General features: G+C 40.8%; 1 protein-coding gene across 2 annotated transcripts in view; it reads right to left on the bottom strand.

Moving 5' to 3' along the window:
- The window catches only part of CYTIP (cytohesin 1 interacting protein), a 35018-nt gene that overhangs the window by 5642 nt on the left and 12560 nt on the right, over nucleotides 1-16816 (bottom strand). For both annotated transcript variants that reach the window (XM_088462000.1, XM_088462001.1), the window contains exons 2-5: nucleotides 7053-7108; nucleotides 4309-4363; nucleotides 2634-2730; nucleotides 1313-1406 (exon numbers count right to left, since the gene is read on the bottom strand). In XM_088462000.1, the coding sequence (XP_088318126.1) occupies nucleotides 1313-1406; nucleotides 2634-2730; nucleotides 4309-4363; nucleotides 7053-7108 (302 nt within the window). The remainder of the gene's footprint in view (nucleotides 1-1312; nucleotides 1407-2633; nucleotides 2731-4308; nucleotides 4364-7052; nucleotides 7109-16816) is intronic.

Below are 16816 nucleotides of genomic sequence, written 5' to 3'. Positions count from 1 at the left end.
GTCCCTCTGGTGTCCTACTGCACATGCGTGGCCGTCAGCCAGGGTATGCATAAGCTGCAGAGTACCCTGAGAGGAATCCTATTGTATCCCTCTCGGTGAAAACTCAGAATAGAAGACCATAGGCTTCTATTAGACAACACCCTCTGTAGATGGCGTCGCCTACTGGGACCAACCGGGACTAATGCAAAATGCGGGCAAAGCTTAGAAAATGGCATTTTCGGAGGCTTGACCAGATTTTTGCCTTTGATGCATATCCCACCCACAGTCTCAGGCCTCAACCCTATGACTTATTCCTTGTGAATCAATTGGCTTCATACTCATGAATTTTGGCACCAACTAGCTGTCTCCACTGTGTTTAGCAATGGAGAAATCAAATGGCCCAAAGTCTAGAATTTCAGGCACTAGAGGCACATAGCAGCAATGTGTTAAACAAGGTCTGACATTGCTATATGTTCTTACATGCTAGTTACACTGGGGTAAAATTTAATATTGCTATAGAACACAGGTTCTCAAACTCAAACCTCAGGACCCCAAACAGTGCATGTTTTCCAGGTCTCCTCACAGAACCACAAGTGAAATAATTAGCTCCACCTGTGGATCTTTTAAAATGTGTCAGTGAGTAATGAGTACACCTGTGCACCTGCTGGGTAACCTGCAAAACGTGAACTGTGTGGGGTCATGAGGACAGAGTTTGAGAACCACTGCTATAGAAATATTGGGCAGGAAGAAAAAAAAACAGGTAAGTAGCGGAGCAATTAAGTAATTTTAATCACATTATCTAACCCTATTGAATCGTATTGCCTTTTTCCCATTGAGCTACAATTGTCTCTGCTCTCTTTCCCATAATTCATTTACAGCCCGCCCTCCTCCCCCACAGGTTCCTGTTCTAGGTGACCAAACTGGACATAATCCAAGTGTGTGATGCCTGTTCATGTATTTTTTCGGGTGTCATTGGGACCTGTTAGAGCAGAAGGAAATAATTTTCAGGCTACACACACTGTTGTACAAGTATGGCCAGTATGACTGTGGTGTGGTAACATGAGCTTGGGGCCATTGTAACACCACAACATGTGTATATCACCTTAAGCATTTTTACACGTGATACGATTCTACCCTTGTGAGTAGCATTACTTTACTGAATCTTATGTATGAATAAACTTATGTTACGCTACAATACTCATATTTCTTTTGTGCTCTCCTTATCAAAATAGAAAATTATTGAAGTTTTATTGCCTGGACAGAATGACGGGAGCGGAGCTGCCTTGTAGGTGTATTTAATATGAACAGCCTCACTCTACATAAACCCATTCACCTGAGAAAGTTTCCTGATGATCGTATTAGTTCAACTGTCTGCTGATGGCTGAATCCTTCTGTGTTCAGCCCATTAACATTAGTAAGCAAATCACCTAAAACACAGAGTAAATAAACATATCACATGAGTATATGAATCTAATTTTTTACAGTCAGAATTCACCTATTGAAGATACTTTAGTTGTGTAATAAATGATACATATTTCCATCTGTCTTATTTCCGCCAATTAACCAAGCGGCACCTAATATTTATTGTGTATTATAAAGGCTGGACCTTGAGGTAAAATATTCCAGGCGATGATCATACATGGAGAAATGCACAGTTGTCCAGAAGGTGGCACTGCTGAGCATTATCATTGGCACAGTTCTGTTCCAGAGCTCAGTTTATGCCTTCTGTGTTAAACGTTTGAAGGGCACTTTGCTTTAGCATAATTAAAGTGTTGATGCAAACGATTAGAATCAGTCAAATCGCAAAATATGTCAGATCTCAATGTTCATACAGAAAATTTCATGAATAAAAATCTTTACTTCCAAATTCAATACAGTGGTGTCTTCATCGATCATTGAGTAAATACACAGAAATGAATCATACGAAGACAGACAGTCCGTTGGAACTTTATTTACTTAGCACGACAAGTTGCATCAGGTTTCGATAAGCCTCAGTTTATTTGACTTACCCATAAGGGAGACTCATTTGGTTTCTTTGTGTGACAGTGACAAGTACTAGCTCTAGCAGCATCCCCATGCACCATATATGGGGTTGTCTATCGACTAGAGAGTAGTTGGTAGACTACCCCGGTACATACCCCCCCCCCCCCCATTTTATATGGTGATTTGCTGTATTCGTATGATTCATTTCTGGGTATTTACTCAATGATCGATGAAGACACCACTGTATTGAATTTGGAAGTAAAGATTTTTATTCATGAAATTTTCTGTATGAACATTGAGATCTGACATATTTTGTGATTTGACTGATTCTAATCGTTTGCATCAACCCTGTCCATTATTGATCTGTCTAGACTATAGATTGTAGACACACTCTGTGGTGTAGTGCTTTGGCACAACAAATCTTTACCATTATTATTTAAGGAGATAATAGGACATCTGTTACCTAAGCAGCTCCCAAACAAAAACACCTCTGAGCGCAGAATCAGAATACTCTTCTTTAGCATAATTAAAGCCCTAAAGCTATCCCTGATCACTGTTATATAATAAAGAACGTAATGTGACCAATCCTGTTGTATAATGTCAGCATCATAATTATTACATTATAGTAAAATAAAACTATAATAAGCTCAGGGGAAGAGGGAGGCACTGACCAGCTTTCAGTCCAGCATGACTGGATGGGCTATTATCATGCACTTTGCACACATAGGTCTTCATCTCTGATCCATGCTCATACTGTAATCTGTAAGTCTGTAATGCAAACAGGAGTAAATTCTGGGGTGTAGACAGGGTCGGTATTCAAACACTTAGCTATTATGTCAGTCTGTTTTTATAAAAATCTTGTACGAAAATTCAAAAAACCAGCTTGGTTTTGCCTTTAAAATGATTGCCGCTTTAAAAATATGGTAACACTCGCACGAGTTCCCATAGCGGTTGCATATATATACTGCATGCATGTCATACAAAGACATGGTGACAAAGGTGTAACATACCGCTGCAGACTTCTTTACACTAAGAACACAAGATTCTGGGAGAAAGTCTTTATTTCTACTACACAGCAGATTTCATGACCATTTACACCATATTTGCTGACTAAAGCTGGGTACACACCTATACAATCATCGGGTCATTCATCCAATATCGAGAGAACGACTGTTGGATTGTATAGGTGTGTATGCTGTCCCAATGCAGGAGCGTTAGCCGACAAACGGCTTTTAAACGGTCGGGATTGGGAGTTCACATCTTATGTACTGTTTAATATTTATCGGGTCGACCTCCTGATCCCAGAGCAGCCTGTACACACTGTGCTATGCCTGAACAGTGTGTACGCGGCAGACAGGGGATCACACTGGGGACAGACAGCACGGCTGATCGGGACAGTTTTACCTGATCAGCCTGCAATTGTAAAAGTGTGTGCCCAGCTTCAGTATTAGATCCCGGAGGGGACAACTCTTAAGTGTGTAATGACTGCTTTGCCCACTTCTCTGTAGAAGTGGATGGGATGCGGGAGGCTTGTCTACACTCCCAGCATCCCAGGAGAGCTCCCCACATTTTGGAAATTCCAGGAGAGTAGGTAAGTATGATTTACACTTCTGTGATGGTCATAAGAAAGTGATGGATCCGTCATCAGCAAAGGTGAAACTCTACTTCCGAGTACTGTCTGATATCAATTTCATGAGCTTAGGGTTCTCTGTATTGTCACGTCACATTTATACATTTTAATTACGTTGTTTTTTGCAGACATAATAATGCTTTCGCCCATAAATTACACCCCTGGATGGTGTTCAGACGTTTCATTTAAATTATACTAAAGTTGGACTGCCCACCCCTCTTTACCACCACACACCAGCCAAATACACAGTCACTAGGTCTTACAATGTCATTGCTGAACTTTATATAATATCACACATGTCAAGTTCTGTCATGGTAAGGAAACTGGCAAATATATTTTAAAATTTTATAAATTTTGTTTTAGAACATATTATTTTTTAGGATTAGGGATTACTACGTGGCATCAAATCTTACTTATGTCTCTCTACTGAAAAGAACTAGTGATAGAGAAAAGTGTGTTGCAAATAGGAAGAAAAGATACATTTATTCATAAACATGATGGGTGGGAGATTGGGAGCCAATGGTTCTAGGGGAGAGGTCAACAGGAAGAGATTAGAAGACAAACTAACACAAATAAAACTATTATGAAATGTGATTACAGGTGGTGCTATGATAGTCTCCTGAATATAACTTTGTGAGCTATTTGTCTCCTACATCCTTTCATCAAGCAATGTTGTTATTGATTGATACAAACAGGCATCTTATGTGATATGTTACCTGAATTTCAAATCCAAAAGGTTCATTATCCTGTTTCACAATAGCGACAACTCTCCTAAAATAAAATATATATATAGCATAATAGGAAAGCATAACAAATATACAAGTAAGGACTGTTGCAAAAAAAATATGTATAAACGTAAAGTAAATATTAAACGCTGTACAGTATATATACATAACACATTAGTGAATTACAAATGTGCAAGTATATTGCTATATATATATATATATATATATATATATATAAAACTGCAATTTTTATAACAAAATATTTTTACTTGGTCTCAGTCTAGAGCAGTGGTTCCCAAACTGGGTGTCGTGGCATCCTGGGGTTCCACGGGGCACTTGCAGGGGAGCCACTGGTCGGCAGTCCAAGACTAAATCAAATTATTATTATTATTTTTATTTTTTTTATTTATGGTCAATGTGATTGGCAAAACCAGTGCTGGTGGCTGCCAATAATAAAATACACAAAACCAACCGAAATATGATCCAGGAATTTAAAGACAGTGATTTATCAACAAGTTTTATCTCTCACAACGAGTGATAAAACTTGTTGCGTATAATAAATGGTGCTCCAGCCAATCAGCTCCCAACTGTCATCTCTTTGAAAAATGACAGTTGGGAGCTGATTGGCTGGAGCACCATTTATCATAAGTAATAAGTTTTATAACTTGTTGTGAGCAGGGCCGGGCGAGGTTTGTAGACACCCCAGGCAAAGCTTCACATTACTGCCCCTAATTCCTCAATACACACTTTCAATCTATTCACATAAAACCACACTTACATGTTTACAAAAGTCAATATCAACCATGTGATTCATTTTTCATATGCACATCCTGGCTTTAAATGTACTTTATTGCACTTTGTTGCAGAACCAGAGCACCCACTATGCCTATTCACCTTCACCCCCATAAACCCTATTTACCAAATCACCCCCACTTAGCACTCATTAACCAGCTCCTCTCAAAAAATGCATTTATCAATTCACCCTCACAGCACCCATAAACACATATGTCCACCTTGTCAGCACCTATTAACCACCCAGCACCCATTAACCATTTCACACACTCCGCACTCATTAACCCAATCCTCTTGAATCCATTATTCAATTTATGCTCACAGCACCCATTAACACATTCACCCACACTGTCAGTACCTATCACCCATTATCCATTCTCATCACCCATTATCCCTCCTCTCAGCACCCATTAACCTCTCCCCTACCAGGCACCTATTAATACATTCACTCTCGGCTGCCATTAACCCCCCTTCCCAGCACCAATTAATACTTTCCTCCTCAGCACCCATTAAACAGCTCAACCCTCCCTACAGCACCCGTTTCTCTGACCACCCCCCATCACCACCTTGAAACGGCCACTTCCTGTCAATCACTGTTTGAGAACTCTGCGAGCTCACTGCGATCGCTTCCTGACCGCAGTGGCCGGTTCGCACATGCGCACTGCGTCTTATACGCATGCGCAGAATGCAAACATCAGCTGAATCAGGCCCTGTGACCACATTCAAAAATAGACATTCAAAATTGTGTTTTAACATAAATATTTGCTGATAAATAGAGTGACAATATTATAAAACTATTCAGTGGTCTCTACAATACATTTAACATTAATAATGACTATTTAATAAATATGTAAGAGACCTACCTTATCAGCAATGGATTGCCATATACATTATATCAAAGCCTTCTTGAGTGTCATTAAATCAAAACCATTGACTCAAAAGCCCTGGGTGTAACAAGGTAAATCCCTACTGGTTGTTACAGGCTGACCATCAAATGATGCTAGTGCATTTAAGATGATTACCTTATTGTATAGAGAATGTATACTCCTATGAGTTCAGGAATTGTTCCAGTGTAGTGTTTTAATAGTAATACAACTGCTGTCTACTTCAAAATATTATTAAGTTTGCATAAATGCAGGTCTTGTGTAAATATAGTTATTCATACTGGATCACATAGTTTAACATGCTCATTATAGTGAATTATTTTAAGCAGCTGGTAGTCTGAAAGTGTTTCTTTAGAAGATCTAGGAAATGAATACTGTTGCAAGAAAACTTGTAACACTAGATAAATACAATTGCAGAGTGATCCAAACAGTTAATAGAGTATCTTCTAATCTAAGCAGTAGGCGGCCGTCAATGTATAAATGCATATTGACAACATTTTCTTATGCAGTGTTTTTTTGTATCATTATATATGCATCCAGCTGGTAAATTTGCTTGCAAAATAATCGCCCGGTGACAAAGTATCATATAGGCAGCACGGCAGCCGTCCATAGCAAATACATATTATTTTCTTTAAATAACTGCACAACTAATAAGTAAACCCTGATTATTTGTGTTTATGCGCATTGCTATGGACAACCACCATACTGCCTAAAGGTTACCTAGTGACTGGTGTAATTATTTTGCAAGCAAATTTTGGTGATTTGGTGCGTCTATGTACATACAGTAGATGCTGCAACATTTTACGCACAAGCTTGAATTTGCAAAGCTGCTGGTGGGCGTCTCAATACATCTCCTGGCGGCCGCGATATTTGCATATTGTCGCATCGCATATACAGTACACATTCGCAGCAGAGGCATTAGTGAACAACTATTAATCAGGCCCAATGCCATAGAAAATCAATATAAGTAATTGGCAAAGAGAAAACAGGTTATTAACTCACAACAAATCTTCAATTATTCAGCCAAATCCTCATATATTCAGGGACCACAACACTAACCTGTGGGGTTCTGATCCAGTGGAGTCAACCAGGGAATTTGATCTTGACTTGACAAGCTATAAATAATGAGAAATAATGTAATTTGTACATGTCTGATTGTGCACAATTCATTGACTTAAACAGCCAATGAAACATGTACCTTATGCTTTGGTAATGTCTGGTTCCAATAGGCTGCTTTCCCGGGAATATTGGTTCAATCAACAAATTGGTTGCCTCAGTGCGTGTTGGTGACAAGTAAAGGTACATACACACACAACGATTTTTTGAATGATTATCGATAAACGAAATCGATTATCATTCATCGTTGAAAAAATACTTCACTTTCTAAGTTAAAACGATGAACGATTATCGTTCATGCGCGTTCACGTTTGTAGTTTGTAGTTCAGTCAGACTGACCAACTCAACGATTTTCATTAAGGGAATATGCAAAAATCGTTTCTAGTTCAAAAAAATCGTTCATTACATTTAGTAAATGAACGATTTTAGTAAACGGTTTTCGTTCATTTTTCCCTTGAAAAAATGAATGAAAATCGTTTAATAAAATCGTTCATGTACAAAATCGATGTGTGTATATGCAGCTTTACATTTAAATCCTGAATTATGTTTACTTTTAGCAGCACTCAATTCTCTAGAGTCAAATATGGTTAAATCTAGAAATTAGTTACTGGCAGTGGCAGATTTTAACTTAGAGGCTGCAGTCCCCGGGTAAAATCCCCCTCCCCCCCCCCCCGTCCCTTCCACCACAGTGAGCCACCAGACCCTTTGTCCATGCCCTGGCGGTGGTTTCCCATTATAAGCCTTTTTTGCTAGTGGCACACTGTACTGTCAGACCCAAGGGCAGGAGTTTTCTCCCCGTGGGACTTCAAGTCCAGACTGGCATTAGTAGAAAGCGCTGCCAATTTGAAGCACTACTGTGTGAGCTACCTGGCTTCTAGAGGCTGCAGCCGATGCAATACCAAGAAGTCAGATTATTCCTTGCCGTCCCTGTCAGATTGTTCGTGCATGTGCAATGGATGGACCCGAGTGCCAAAAGGCCTGAAAAGAATTACAGCCTGGGCAGTCCCCCTCTATTCAAAAGGTAGGAGCCGCAAAGGATCATCACTGGTCCTCTGTTCTCAGTAAGTACAGTACTAGTTATTTGATTTTCTTTGACTGTACAGTAAATTAACATTGTTACATAAATAACCCCTTTAAAATAGGGCTTCCACTTTTGATGCTTTTAACTTATTAAATTAGAGTAGAGATAAGCGGTTTGGATTTGGAGAAATCAGACACAACTGAATTTGGGGTTTCCGAGTAGAACCGAGTACCGGATCATGGCCCTCATTCAGACCCGGACGCAAGTGACCGTTCGTACGTTCGGCGTACGTAAAAAAATATTTAAATTCAAGCACACGCTCGTATTTTCGCTCGCAGCCAAACATCCTCCCCAAACTCAGGCGACCCCTCCTCTAACTAACGAGCGTGCCAAATAGCGAGCGTACATCCCCGAAGTGGTTTGAAGGGAACGCACGCACTAGTACTACCCGGAAGTTGGACTGTCAGATTTCGATTAACTGCTCGTTTATTCTGCCTACCTCCCTCAATCGTAACATGCCAATCAATATATCAATTAGCTTATTTGTTGTTTTTTTTTACACAATGCAATAAACTTTCCGTAGCTGGCGTTGGGGCTTCCGGTATGTTTTTCTTTGCGGTTTTTTATCGTCACAAACTGTTTGTATGTAATCATGGGTGTTTCCTTTTTTGGGGTTTTTTTGCTAAACTTTTGGGGTGTTTGGCGATTGCCTTTACCTGTTACTGCTGTTTTCCACATACACATAGCACATCTGTCGGAATTTGTACATAGGCCTTGTATTTTTGGCCTACACCATTTTAGTTTGATGAGTTTTAATGCTGTTTTTTTTTAATGTTTTTGTGGAGTTTGGTTTTGGTTTTTTTTTTAATGTGGTTTCACTATTGTTGTATTAATCCCCACACTTTTCTTACCCACAGAGGAACAGAGGCGTCGGGCCGATTTATCCGCCTGTGTGGCCCAGATGCACAACAATATCATCAGGGTGCTGGTGGTCCTTGACCGTATGTCGGTCCTCCTTAGGGAGTAGTTTTTTCTTTTTGGCCCATTATGTAAATAAATTGTTATTTTTTAAGTTACGTTCTGGCTCATTCGTTTTTTCTAAAGCACATATTGTTTACCCTGACATAAGTAGACTGTCCTGCAAGGATTTCAATTTTTTTACAGTAAGAGTGTGTGTTGGATTTTTATGTCAAACAGCCACAAGAAACACCTAACAAGTAACAATCTGATTTCCGTTTTTTGGTGTAGTCACAATTAGATATTTCGACATTTTACAGGTTCCTAGTTGGTGTGCAAGCTGCTTAGGCCAATCTTACGAAGCAAAATGATTGTACAGGCTTCCTTTTGGTGTTGGTTTGGACCCTGAAAAAAAATTACATTTTATCTCAACTGGCGTCAGTACTGGATTACCCCTTAGTCAAATGTAACGTGTGTGAACCTGGTTACACTTGCTGGTAACGTTCCAAAAAAGGTACAACATTTCACTCTCAAAACATTTATTATCAACATAACTGAAAATTCAAAGTGGTCACTCACAAACAAAACACACAGTGATAATCTCAAATACAACACATACCAAAAAAAACACATCACAAAACAAAAAATCAAGAACTGGTTGACGAAGGACCATGCCAACATGATTCCACAAATATGGCGTTGCAATAAGGGTTCCAGAATATATCCCCAAAATGTCCACATACAGGTTTTGTAAGGGTAGCAGGTAGTAGTCATCGTTGGAGTGCCAAAGATTATGTGAAAAAACAGAAGATGGAGAAAATAATTAACAAAAAATTAGATGTTCTCAAACAAAACCAAACACATTAGGTATCAACACTGTTTTGTTTCCAATAATTATCTAAAAAATCTGGCCACCACATCATCGCGTATGACCCCCCCACATACTGACCTCCGACCAACCTCGGGGGGGCCATCCTCAGGTAAGGCATCCTCTGGCTGCATTGGGACACCACTCCTTATGGCGATGTTGTGAAATATCCCACACAGGACCACAATTTTCGAAACCATATCCGGCAAATACATGAGTTCGCCACCAGAGCGGTGGAGGCATCTGAATCGGCCTTTTAAAAGGCCGATACAGCGCTCCACCACTTGCCTGGTGGCTGTAAGTGCGGAATTATACTCACTTTGTGGCCTTAGTGTGGGAGCCACATAAGGAGTGAGCAGCCAGGGCGTGCAAGGGTAGCCACTGTCTCCTGTGAAAAAGAATAGTCAACATCAGACTCACTCTGTATGAAGCTTAACATTGTTATGTACTAAAGGTCTCCACTTACCCAGAAGCCACGCATCACCAGCTTGTAGGTTGGTTAATTTGTGCCATATCCCTGATTGCCGGACGACGAAGGAGTCATGTGCACTTGCTGGTAATTTTGCATTCAGGGACAGGATCTGGAGGGAGGCATCACATACCACCATTACATTGAGGGAGTGATAGTGTTTCCGGTTTCTAAATCTGGCCTCCAGCCGTGCTGGAGGCTGAAGTGGTATGTGATTACCATCCACAACCCCTATGATGTGTGGGAAGCCAGCTATTTGGTAAAAATTGGCCTTGGCCACACTAAGGGCACCCATATCCAAAGGCATTTGAATAAAATGATGGAGGTGCTTGAAAAGTGCCTCCATCACTGCCCTCAGGATCCGGGAAAAGGAGGATTGTGAGATGCCCGCCACTATTCCCACCGTTGTTTGGAACGATCCTGAGGCACAGAAATGTAACACCGCCATAAATTGCGTAAGTGGTGGAATTGCTGTTGGACTGTCAATTTGCCGCTCAAGATCACTCTCTATTAATGAGAGAGTGTCTATGATGATTTTTGGAGGAAGACGGTATCGTCTTAAAACCTCATCATCCGATATTCCAAAAAGGGTGACACATGTTCGAAATATCTGGGGCCTTGCACTCCTACGATGCCTACGCCTGGGACGAGATTGAGGTTGGTCGGCTTCCGGGAGCAGGGCCAGATCAATCCGACCCATATCAACCTGAAATGGCAACATTGGAATGTCAGGCTTTTTACACCACCCATTAAATTAAAAATTAACTTAGCTTGAAAATACCATCCATTGATGCTTACATGCCAGGGTATTGTCATGATATGTTGTAACTGCAAATAATCACAACAAAAATATACATCATTTTATGCTGGCCATGTCATTTTCAAAAATTGAAGCCAGAAAAAAATAAAAGGGGACACACACACATTTGGGCAAATAGCAAAACGACGTTGCGCACACTACGTCAAATTGAGGCAAAATGTAAGCAAACAATGCTCCCGAAAAAACACAAACAATTTTAAGGGATGAATAAACATTTCACAAAGCGCTAATTAGTTCGCAAATACAAGTCATAATAGTAAGTAGTAAAAATGCGCTAATTAGTTCGCAAATACAAGTCAGAATAGTAAGTAGTAAAAATGCGCTAATTAGTTTGCAAATACAAGTCAGAATAGTAAGTAGTAAAAATGCACTAATTAGTTTGCAAATACAAGTCAGAATAGTAAGTAGTAAAAATGCGCTAATTAGTTCGCAAATACAAGTCAGAATAGTAAGTAGTAAAAATGCGCTAATTAGTTTGCAAATACAAGTCAGAATAGTAAGTAGTAAAAATGCGCTAATTAGTTCGCAAATACAAGTCAGAATAGTAAGTAGTAAAAATGCGCTAATTAGTTCGCAAATACAAGTCAGAATAGTAAGTAGTAAAAATGCGCTAATTAGTTCGCAAATACAAGTCAGAATAGTAAGTAGTAAAAATGCGCTAATTAGTTCGCAAATACAAGTCAGAATAGTAAGTAGTAAAAATGCGCTAATTAGTTCGCAAATACAAGTCAGAATAGTAAGTAGTAAAAATGCGCTAATTAGTTTGCAAATACAAGTCAGAATAGTAAGTAGTAAAAATGCGCTAATTAGTTCGCAAATACAAGTCAGAATAGTAAGTAGTAAAAATGCGCTAATTAGTTCGCAAATACAAGTCAGAATAGTAAGTAGTAAAAATGCGCTAATTAGTTCGCAAATACAAGTTACAACAACGCCGCGTAAATAAAAATTAAAGCAACACAGAGTTCGATTTTGCAGAAACAAACGTTACATGTGTAAGGCCAATCAAAGTTGCGTAAAGACAAACAAGAACATTTCCAAAGCAGTTTAACAAATGAACTTACCAAGAGATAATATCTAAGAATCCGGAACAAAATGTCTTTGGGGCAGAGCCAAAAAAAAACCTAAGAGAGATGAAATGACGGGAAAAACTTATTAGAAAAATCCACACCAGAATGAGAGACAAATTGACCCAAAGTTAGACTTCCCCAAACGTACCAAAACTGGAAACGAACAAAAAACATAAAAGGGAAAATAAACGAACGGAAATCCAAAAAAGAAAGAATCCAAAAAAAAACCTTCGAAAAACGCAATCTCCTACACCAGCCAACAATCAACTCCAACCAACGTAACCTCCAACATTCAATAAACGCCACCTCGATTCGAGACGCACCAAGCCATAAATAGTGTTTCGTTTCCCGCACAAATTAAGGAGGGATCATAGGAACGCACAATCAATGATGCGGCCGCAAAATAAGGACGCATGTATAAATACGTCAAGAGACAAAAACACAATTCTGGTGTATTTCTTGTTTGAAGCTCACACATGGCTACAGACCAGGGAAACAATGGACAACAGTCAGGCGGTAAGTATTTCATGCATTTTGACTCAATGATTATTTTGAAACATAATATTGTGCAAGTTGTGAAGTTGACAATTCTCAAAAATTACACACATAGGTGAGGAGGATGACATGGAAGAGGCTGCTGGGCCCAGTATTCCGGGCAAAGCTGCCAAAAAGAAAAGGCAGCCACAATTCACAAGAAAGGAGATGGAGGTTTTGATTCAGAAATGTGTGGACATCCTGCCACAGGCAGACAGGAATATGAGTGCTAGCCAGAAGTGGAGAATGTGGGAAGAGGTAACCGTGGATGTCAATAGGGTGGGTGATTATGTCCGTCTAGCCCGGGATGTCAAACGGCGGTAAGTAAACACTTGACCACCCTAAAACCAAATCAAATAAAAAGTAATGTTTCCAATTTAACCCACAGATGGCAAGACTTCAAATATCGCCTGAAACAAAAAATGGCCGACAGGGCTAGGCATGCAAGGGGGACAGGTGGAGGTACCACCCCTGTGTCATTGGAGTTGACTGATTTAGAAGAGCTGGCAGAGGGGTGTGTGCAGCCTGTGGAGGTGTTTGGCGTGTCCAACATGGATACGGACATGCCAGACTTTGCGGCTCCTCATGTTGTCCCAGGTAAATGTTGTGATGTCACCAACTGTGAAATGTTATTGTGCCAATATGTAGATTCTAATGTGAGTCTTTTCTCATTTTTCCAACAGAGACACAGGCGGATGAGTCTGCTCCAGAGGGGAGCCTTGGCCGCAGAATTTCTGCTGGCTCTGCAGGGGAGGAACCAGTACATCCGGCTGAGGACCCTGCAGAAGCCAGTCCAGAGCAATCCCCCTCGCAGGCAGTGTCCCTCCTCACAGAACTCAATTTTAAATCGGATTTCCATACGGAGATTCTGCAGAGGATGGACGCCAGTCTGGTACGGGTGGCTGAGGCCCTGGAGCAAAATGCTGCGGCCAACGTGACCATTGGTCAGGCCCTGGCGGAAAATACCAGGGCCAACATCCGCATCGCCACTGCCCTGGAGCAGCTCGTTTGCCAGCACATGGTGGAGCCGACCTCCCTTCCTGCCGGAACATCAGGATCCTCCACCTCTGGCACAACATCAGCCAATCCTCCAAATGTGCCTAGCCCTGTGCCTAGTCCAGAGGCCACAACATCTGCCTCTGGACAGGCCAGCCCGATGACATCCCGGACCCGGTCTGGCGCCCTCCCTCCCCCAGCCAAACGGACGAAAAAACGGTGACACCATTGGCTACTTTTACCACACTCCTTCTGTGCTTGCCTCATATTCCTTTCTGCCCAAAACTTCCCTCTCCTTTCTTGTGAATTGTTTTTAATTTTTGAATTTTCGTTTACCCAAAAATTATTGTTTGCACAATTAATAAATATTGTGGAATGAACACTGCCAAAAATATTTGAGTTAAATATGTTTTTATATTTTTTGTGGGATACCAATAAATTTACCACAAATGTACGACTTTGTATTCTGACATTATTGTAAAAATGGGTTACATTTAATCCGGGCACACAAGCCAACAACGTTCAAACTGAAAAATTACACATTGAAAAAAAAGGGCTCGTTAAGGAACGTTTAAAACATTACCTAAGGAGGAAAAATCACCTTGCAAACACAAAATGAGGGACCAAACCTAAACATGATGACATTATTGTTACAATAGTCCAAAAGCGAACACATTGCGGCCAAAATACACCCCCACAAATGTACGCTAATTGATTGTGTAATCCAGACATTAGCAGCTCTGATTTCCACCTGCGTTCGGTTTTGTGCTTGCCAAAAAAACTGCTTTCCAAACACATACCAAGCCGGTTTTCAATCCAACACTAATTGAGTTTCTGACAAGCCGTGATTAATCGATGCTACATCGTGGAGTCCCGGGACGGAGGAGAAGGCCATCACCACTGTGGTCGAGTTATCCAGCCCCTAAACTGTGCGAGCATTTTGAAGGGAAAGAGGATCATCCAGTGACGTATGAGTTGGTACGAACACATTTGACGTTCGCATTTGTTAATGTATGTACGCCCCAAAAACGCCTCGCCACGCCTGCGTTTTTCCATCTCCACCCCCGTCAACGCCCAAAAATGCCCTGTTCTGTCAATCACATTTGACATGTCACTTCCTGTTTGCTATTTGACGAACGAGACAAAAAAACCTCGCAATCTGCCGTACGCACATGCGCAGTGTAACACCGACGCATGCGCGGTTACTCAACATCGGAACGCAACGAGCGTACTGCTGTTAACGAACGGCTCTGAATCAGGGCCCATGTCCTCCTGCAAAAATATGGTTCTCAAAATGAGCAAAACGTTATTTGTGGGCTGAAGCTGTGCTGCAATAGTCACTATTATAGAGAGTTCTAGGTGGTTAGAGTGGGTGGGAAGAATGGAAAAGAAAGCAGGCATCTATAATATATGTGTCTGTGAGGGTCAGACACCAGCAACTGCAATCTGTAATACAGGCTCCTGTGTATGTTTGTCAGACACCAGCAACTGCAATCTGCAATACAGACTCCTGTGTATGTTTGTCAGACACTAGCAACTGCAATCTGCAATACAGGCTCCTGTGTATGTTTGTCAGACACTAGCAACTGCAATCTGCAATACAGGCTCCTGTGTATGTTTGTCAGACACTAGCAACTGCAATCTGCAATACAGACTCCTGTGTATGTTTGTCAGACACCAGCAACTGCAATCTGCAATACCGGCTCCTGTGTATGTGTGTCAGACACTAGCAACTGCAATCTGCAATACATACTCCCAGGGCAAGGTTTCCAGGCGCCCTAGGCAACATTTCACCAACTGCCCATGCTTCCTCCAAATCATAATATGCCACACATCAGTCAACCCAGTTAAATAGCATGCCACACAGCAGTGTCCCAAATTCATAATATACAATACAGAATATTACACACAGTAAAGCACCAAAATCATAATGTGCCACATAACACTGCTGCCACACATCTGTGCTACAAATTCATTATATGGCACTCAGCCATGAATTATCCCATTCATTTTTTTTGTGTGGACTCAGCGGCGGCCTCCAGTGGCTGGTGCCTAACTGTAGTACCGGCCCTGCATGCTCCTGTATGTTTGTCAGACACTAGCAACTGCAATGTGCAATACAGGCTCCTGTATGTTTGTTTGAACATGAAGTAAGCTGGGGTTCCATTATATATATATATATATATATATATATATATATATATATATATATATACACACACACACACACACACACACACACACATACACACACACAATCCAGATAGGCGGCACTCCACGCAATTATAAAACACACTGGGATGTGATATAATCACATCTCAGTGTGTTTTATGCTTGCGTGGAGTGCCGCCTATCTGGATTCTATACTGGGAGACGACCACGATTGTCTTTCTGTGGAGGGCACCTGCTATATTATATGTCTATTTTTGGGAGTGCCACCCATGGACATATATATATATATATACATATATATATATATATATATTATATATATACACACACATACACAGACAGCATACATATTGTACTATACACAAGCTTGCATGCGTTCACACATAGCATACACACACACATAGCAAACATTCATTCACACATAGCAAACATACAAACAGCATACATACATTCATTCACACATAGCAAACATACACACAGCATACATACATTCATTCACACATAGCAAACATATACACAGCATACATACTGTACTGTACGCACAAGCTTGCATGCATTCACACATAGCATACACACACACACATAGCAAACATACACACAGCATACATACATACATTCACACATAGCATACATACACACACACACATACAGCATATAGTACTTACATAAACCCAGGGCTGAGGAGGAGGAGCTCACCGCCGTGGCTACCGTAGCAGATAGTATTCTGCACATGCGCCTCAGCTCCCTCGGCCATCCGTATATTCTGTATCCAGTGCAGAGAGCTCTTCCAATCAGAGCTCTCT

The sequence above is a fragment of the Taudactylus pleione genome, unplaced genomic scaffold, assembly GCF_031769625.1.
Source record: "Taudactylus pleione unplaced genomic scaffold, aTauple2 ptg001137l, whole genome shotgun sequence".
NCBI lineage: Eukaryota > Metazoa > Chordata > Amphibia > Anura > Myobatrachidae > Taudactylus > Taudactylus pleione.
The sequence above is the reverse complement of the archived record's forward strand: the minus strand, read 5'-3'. Positions and strand labels throughout refer to the sequence as shown.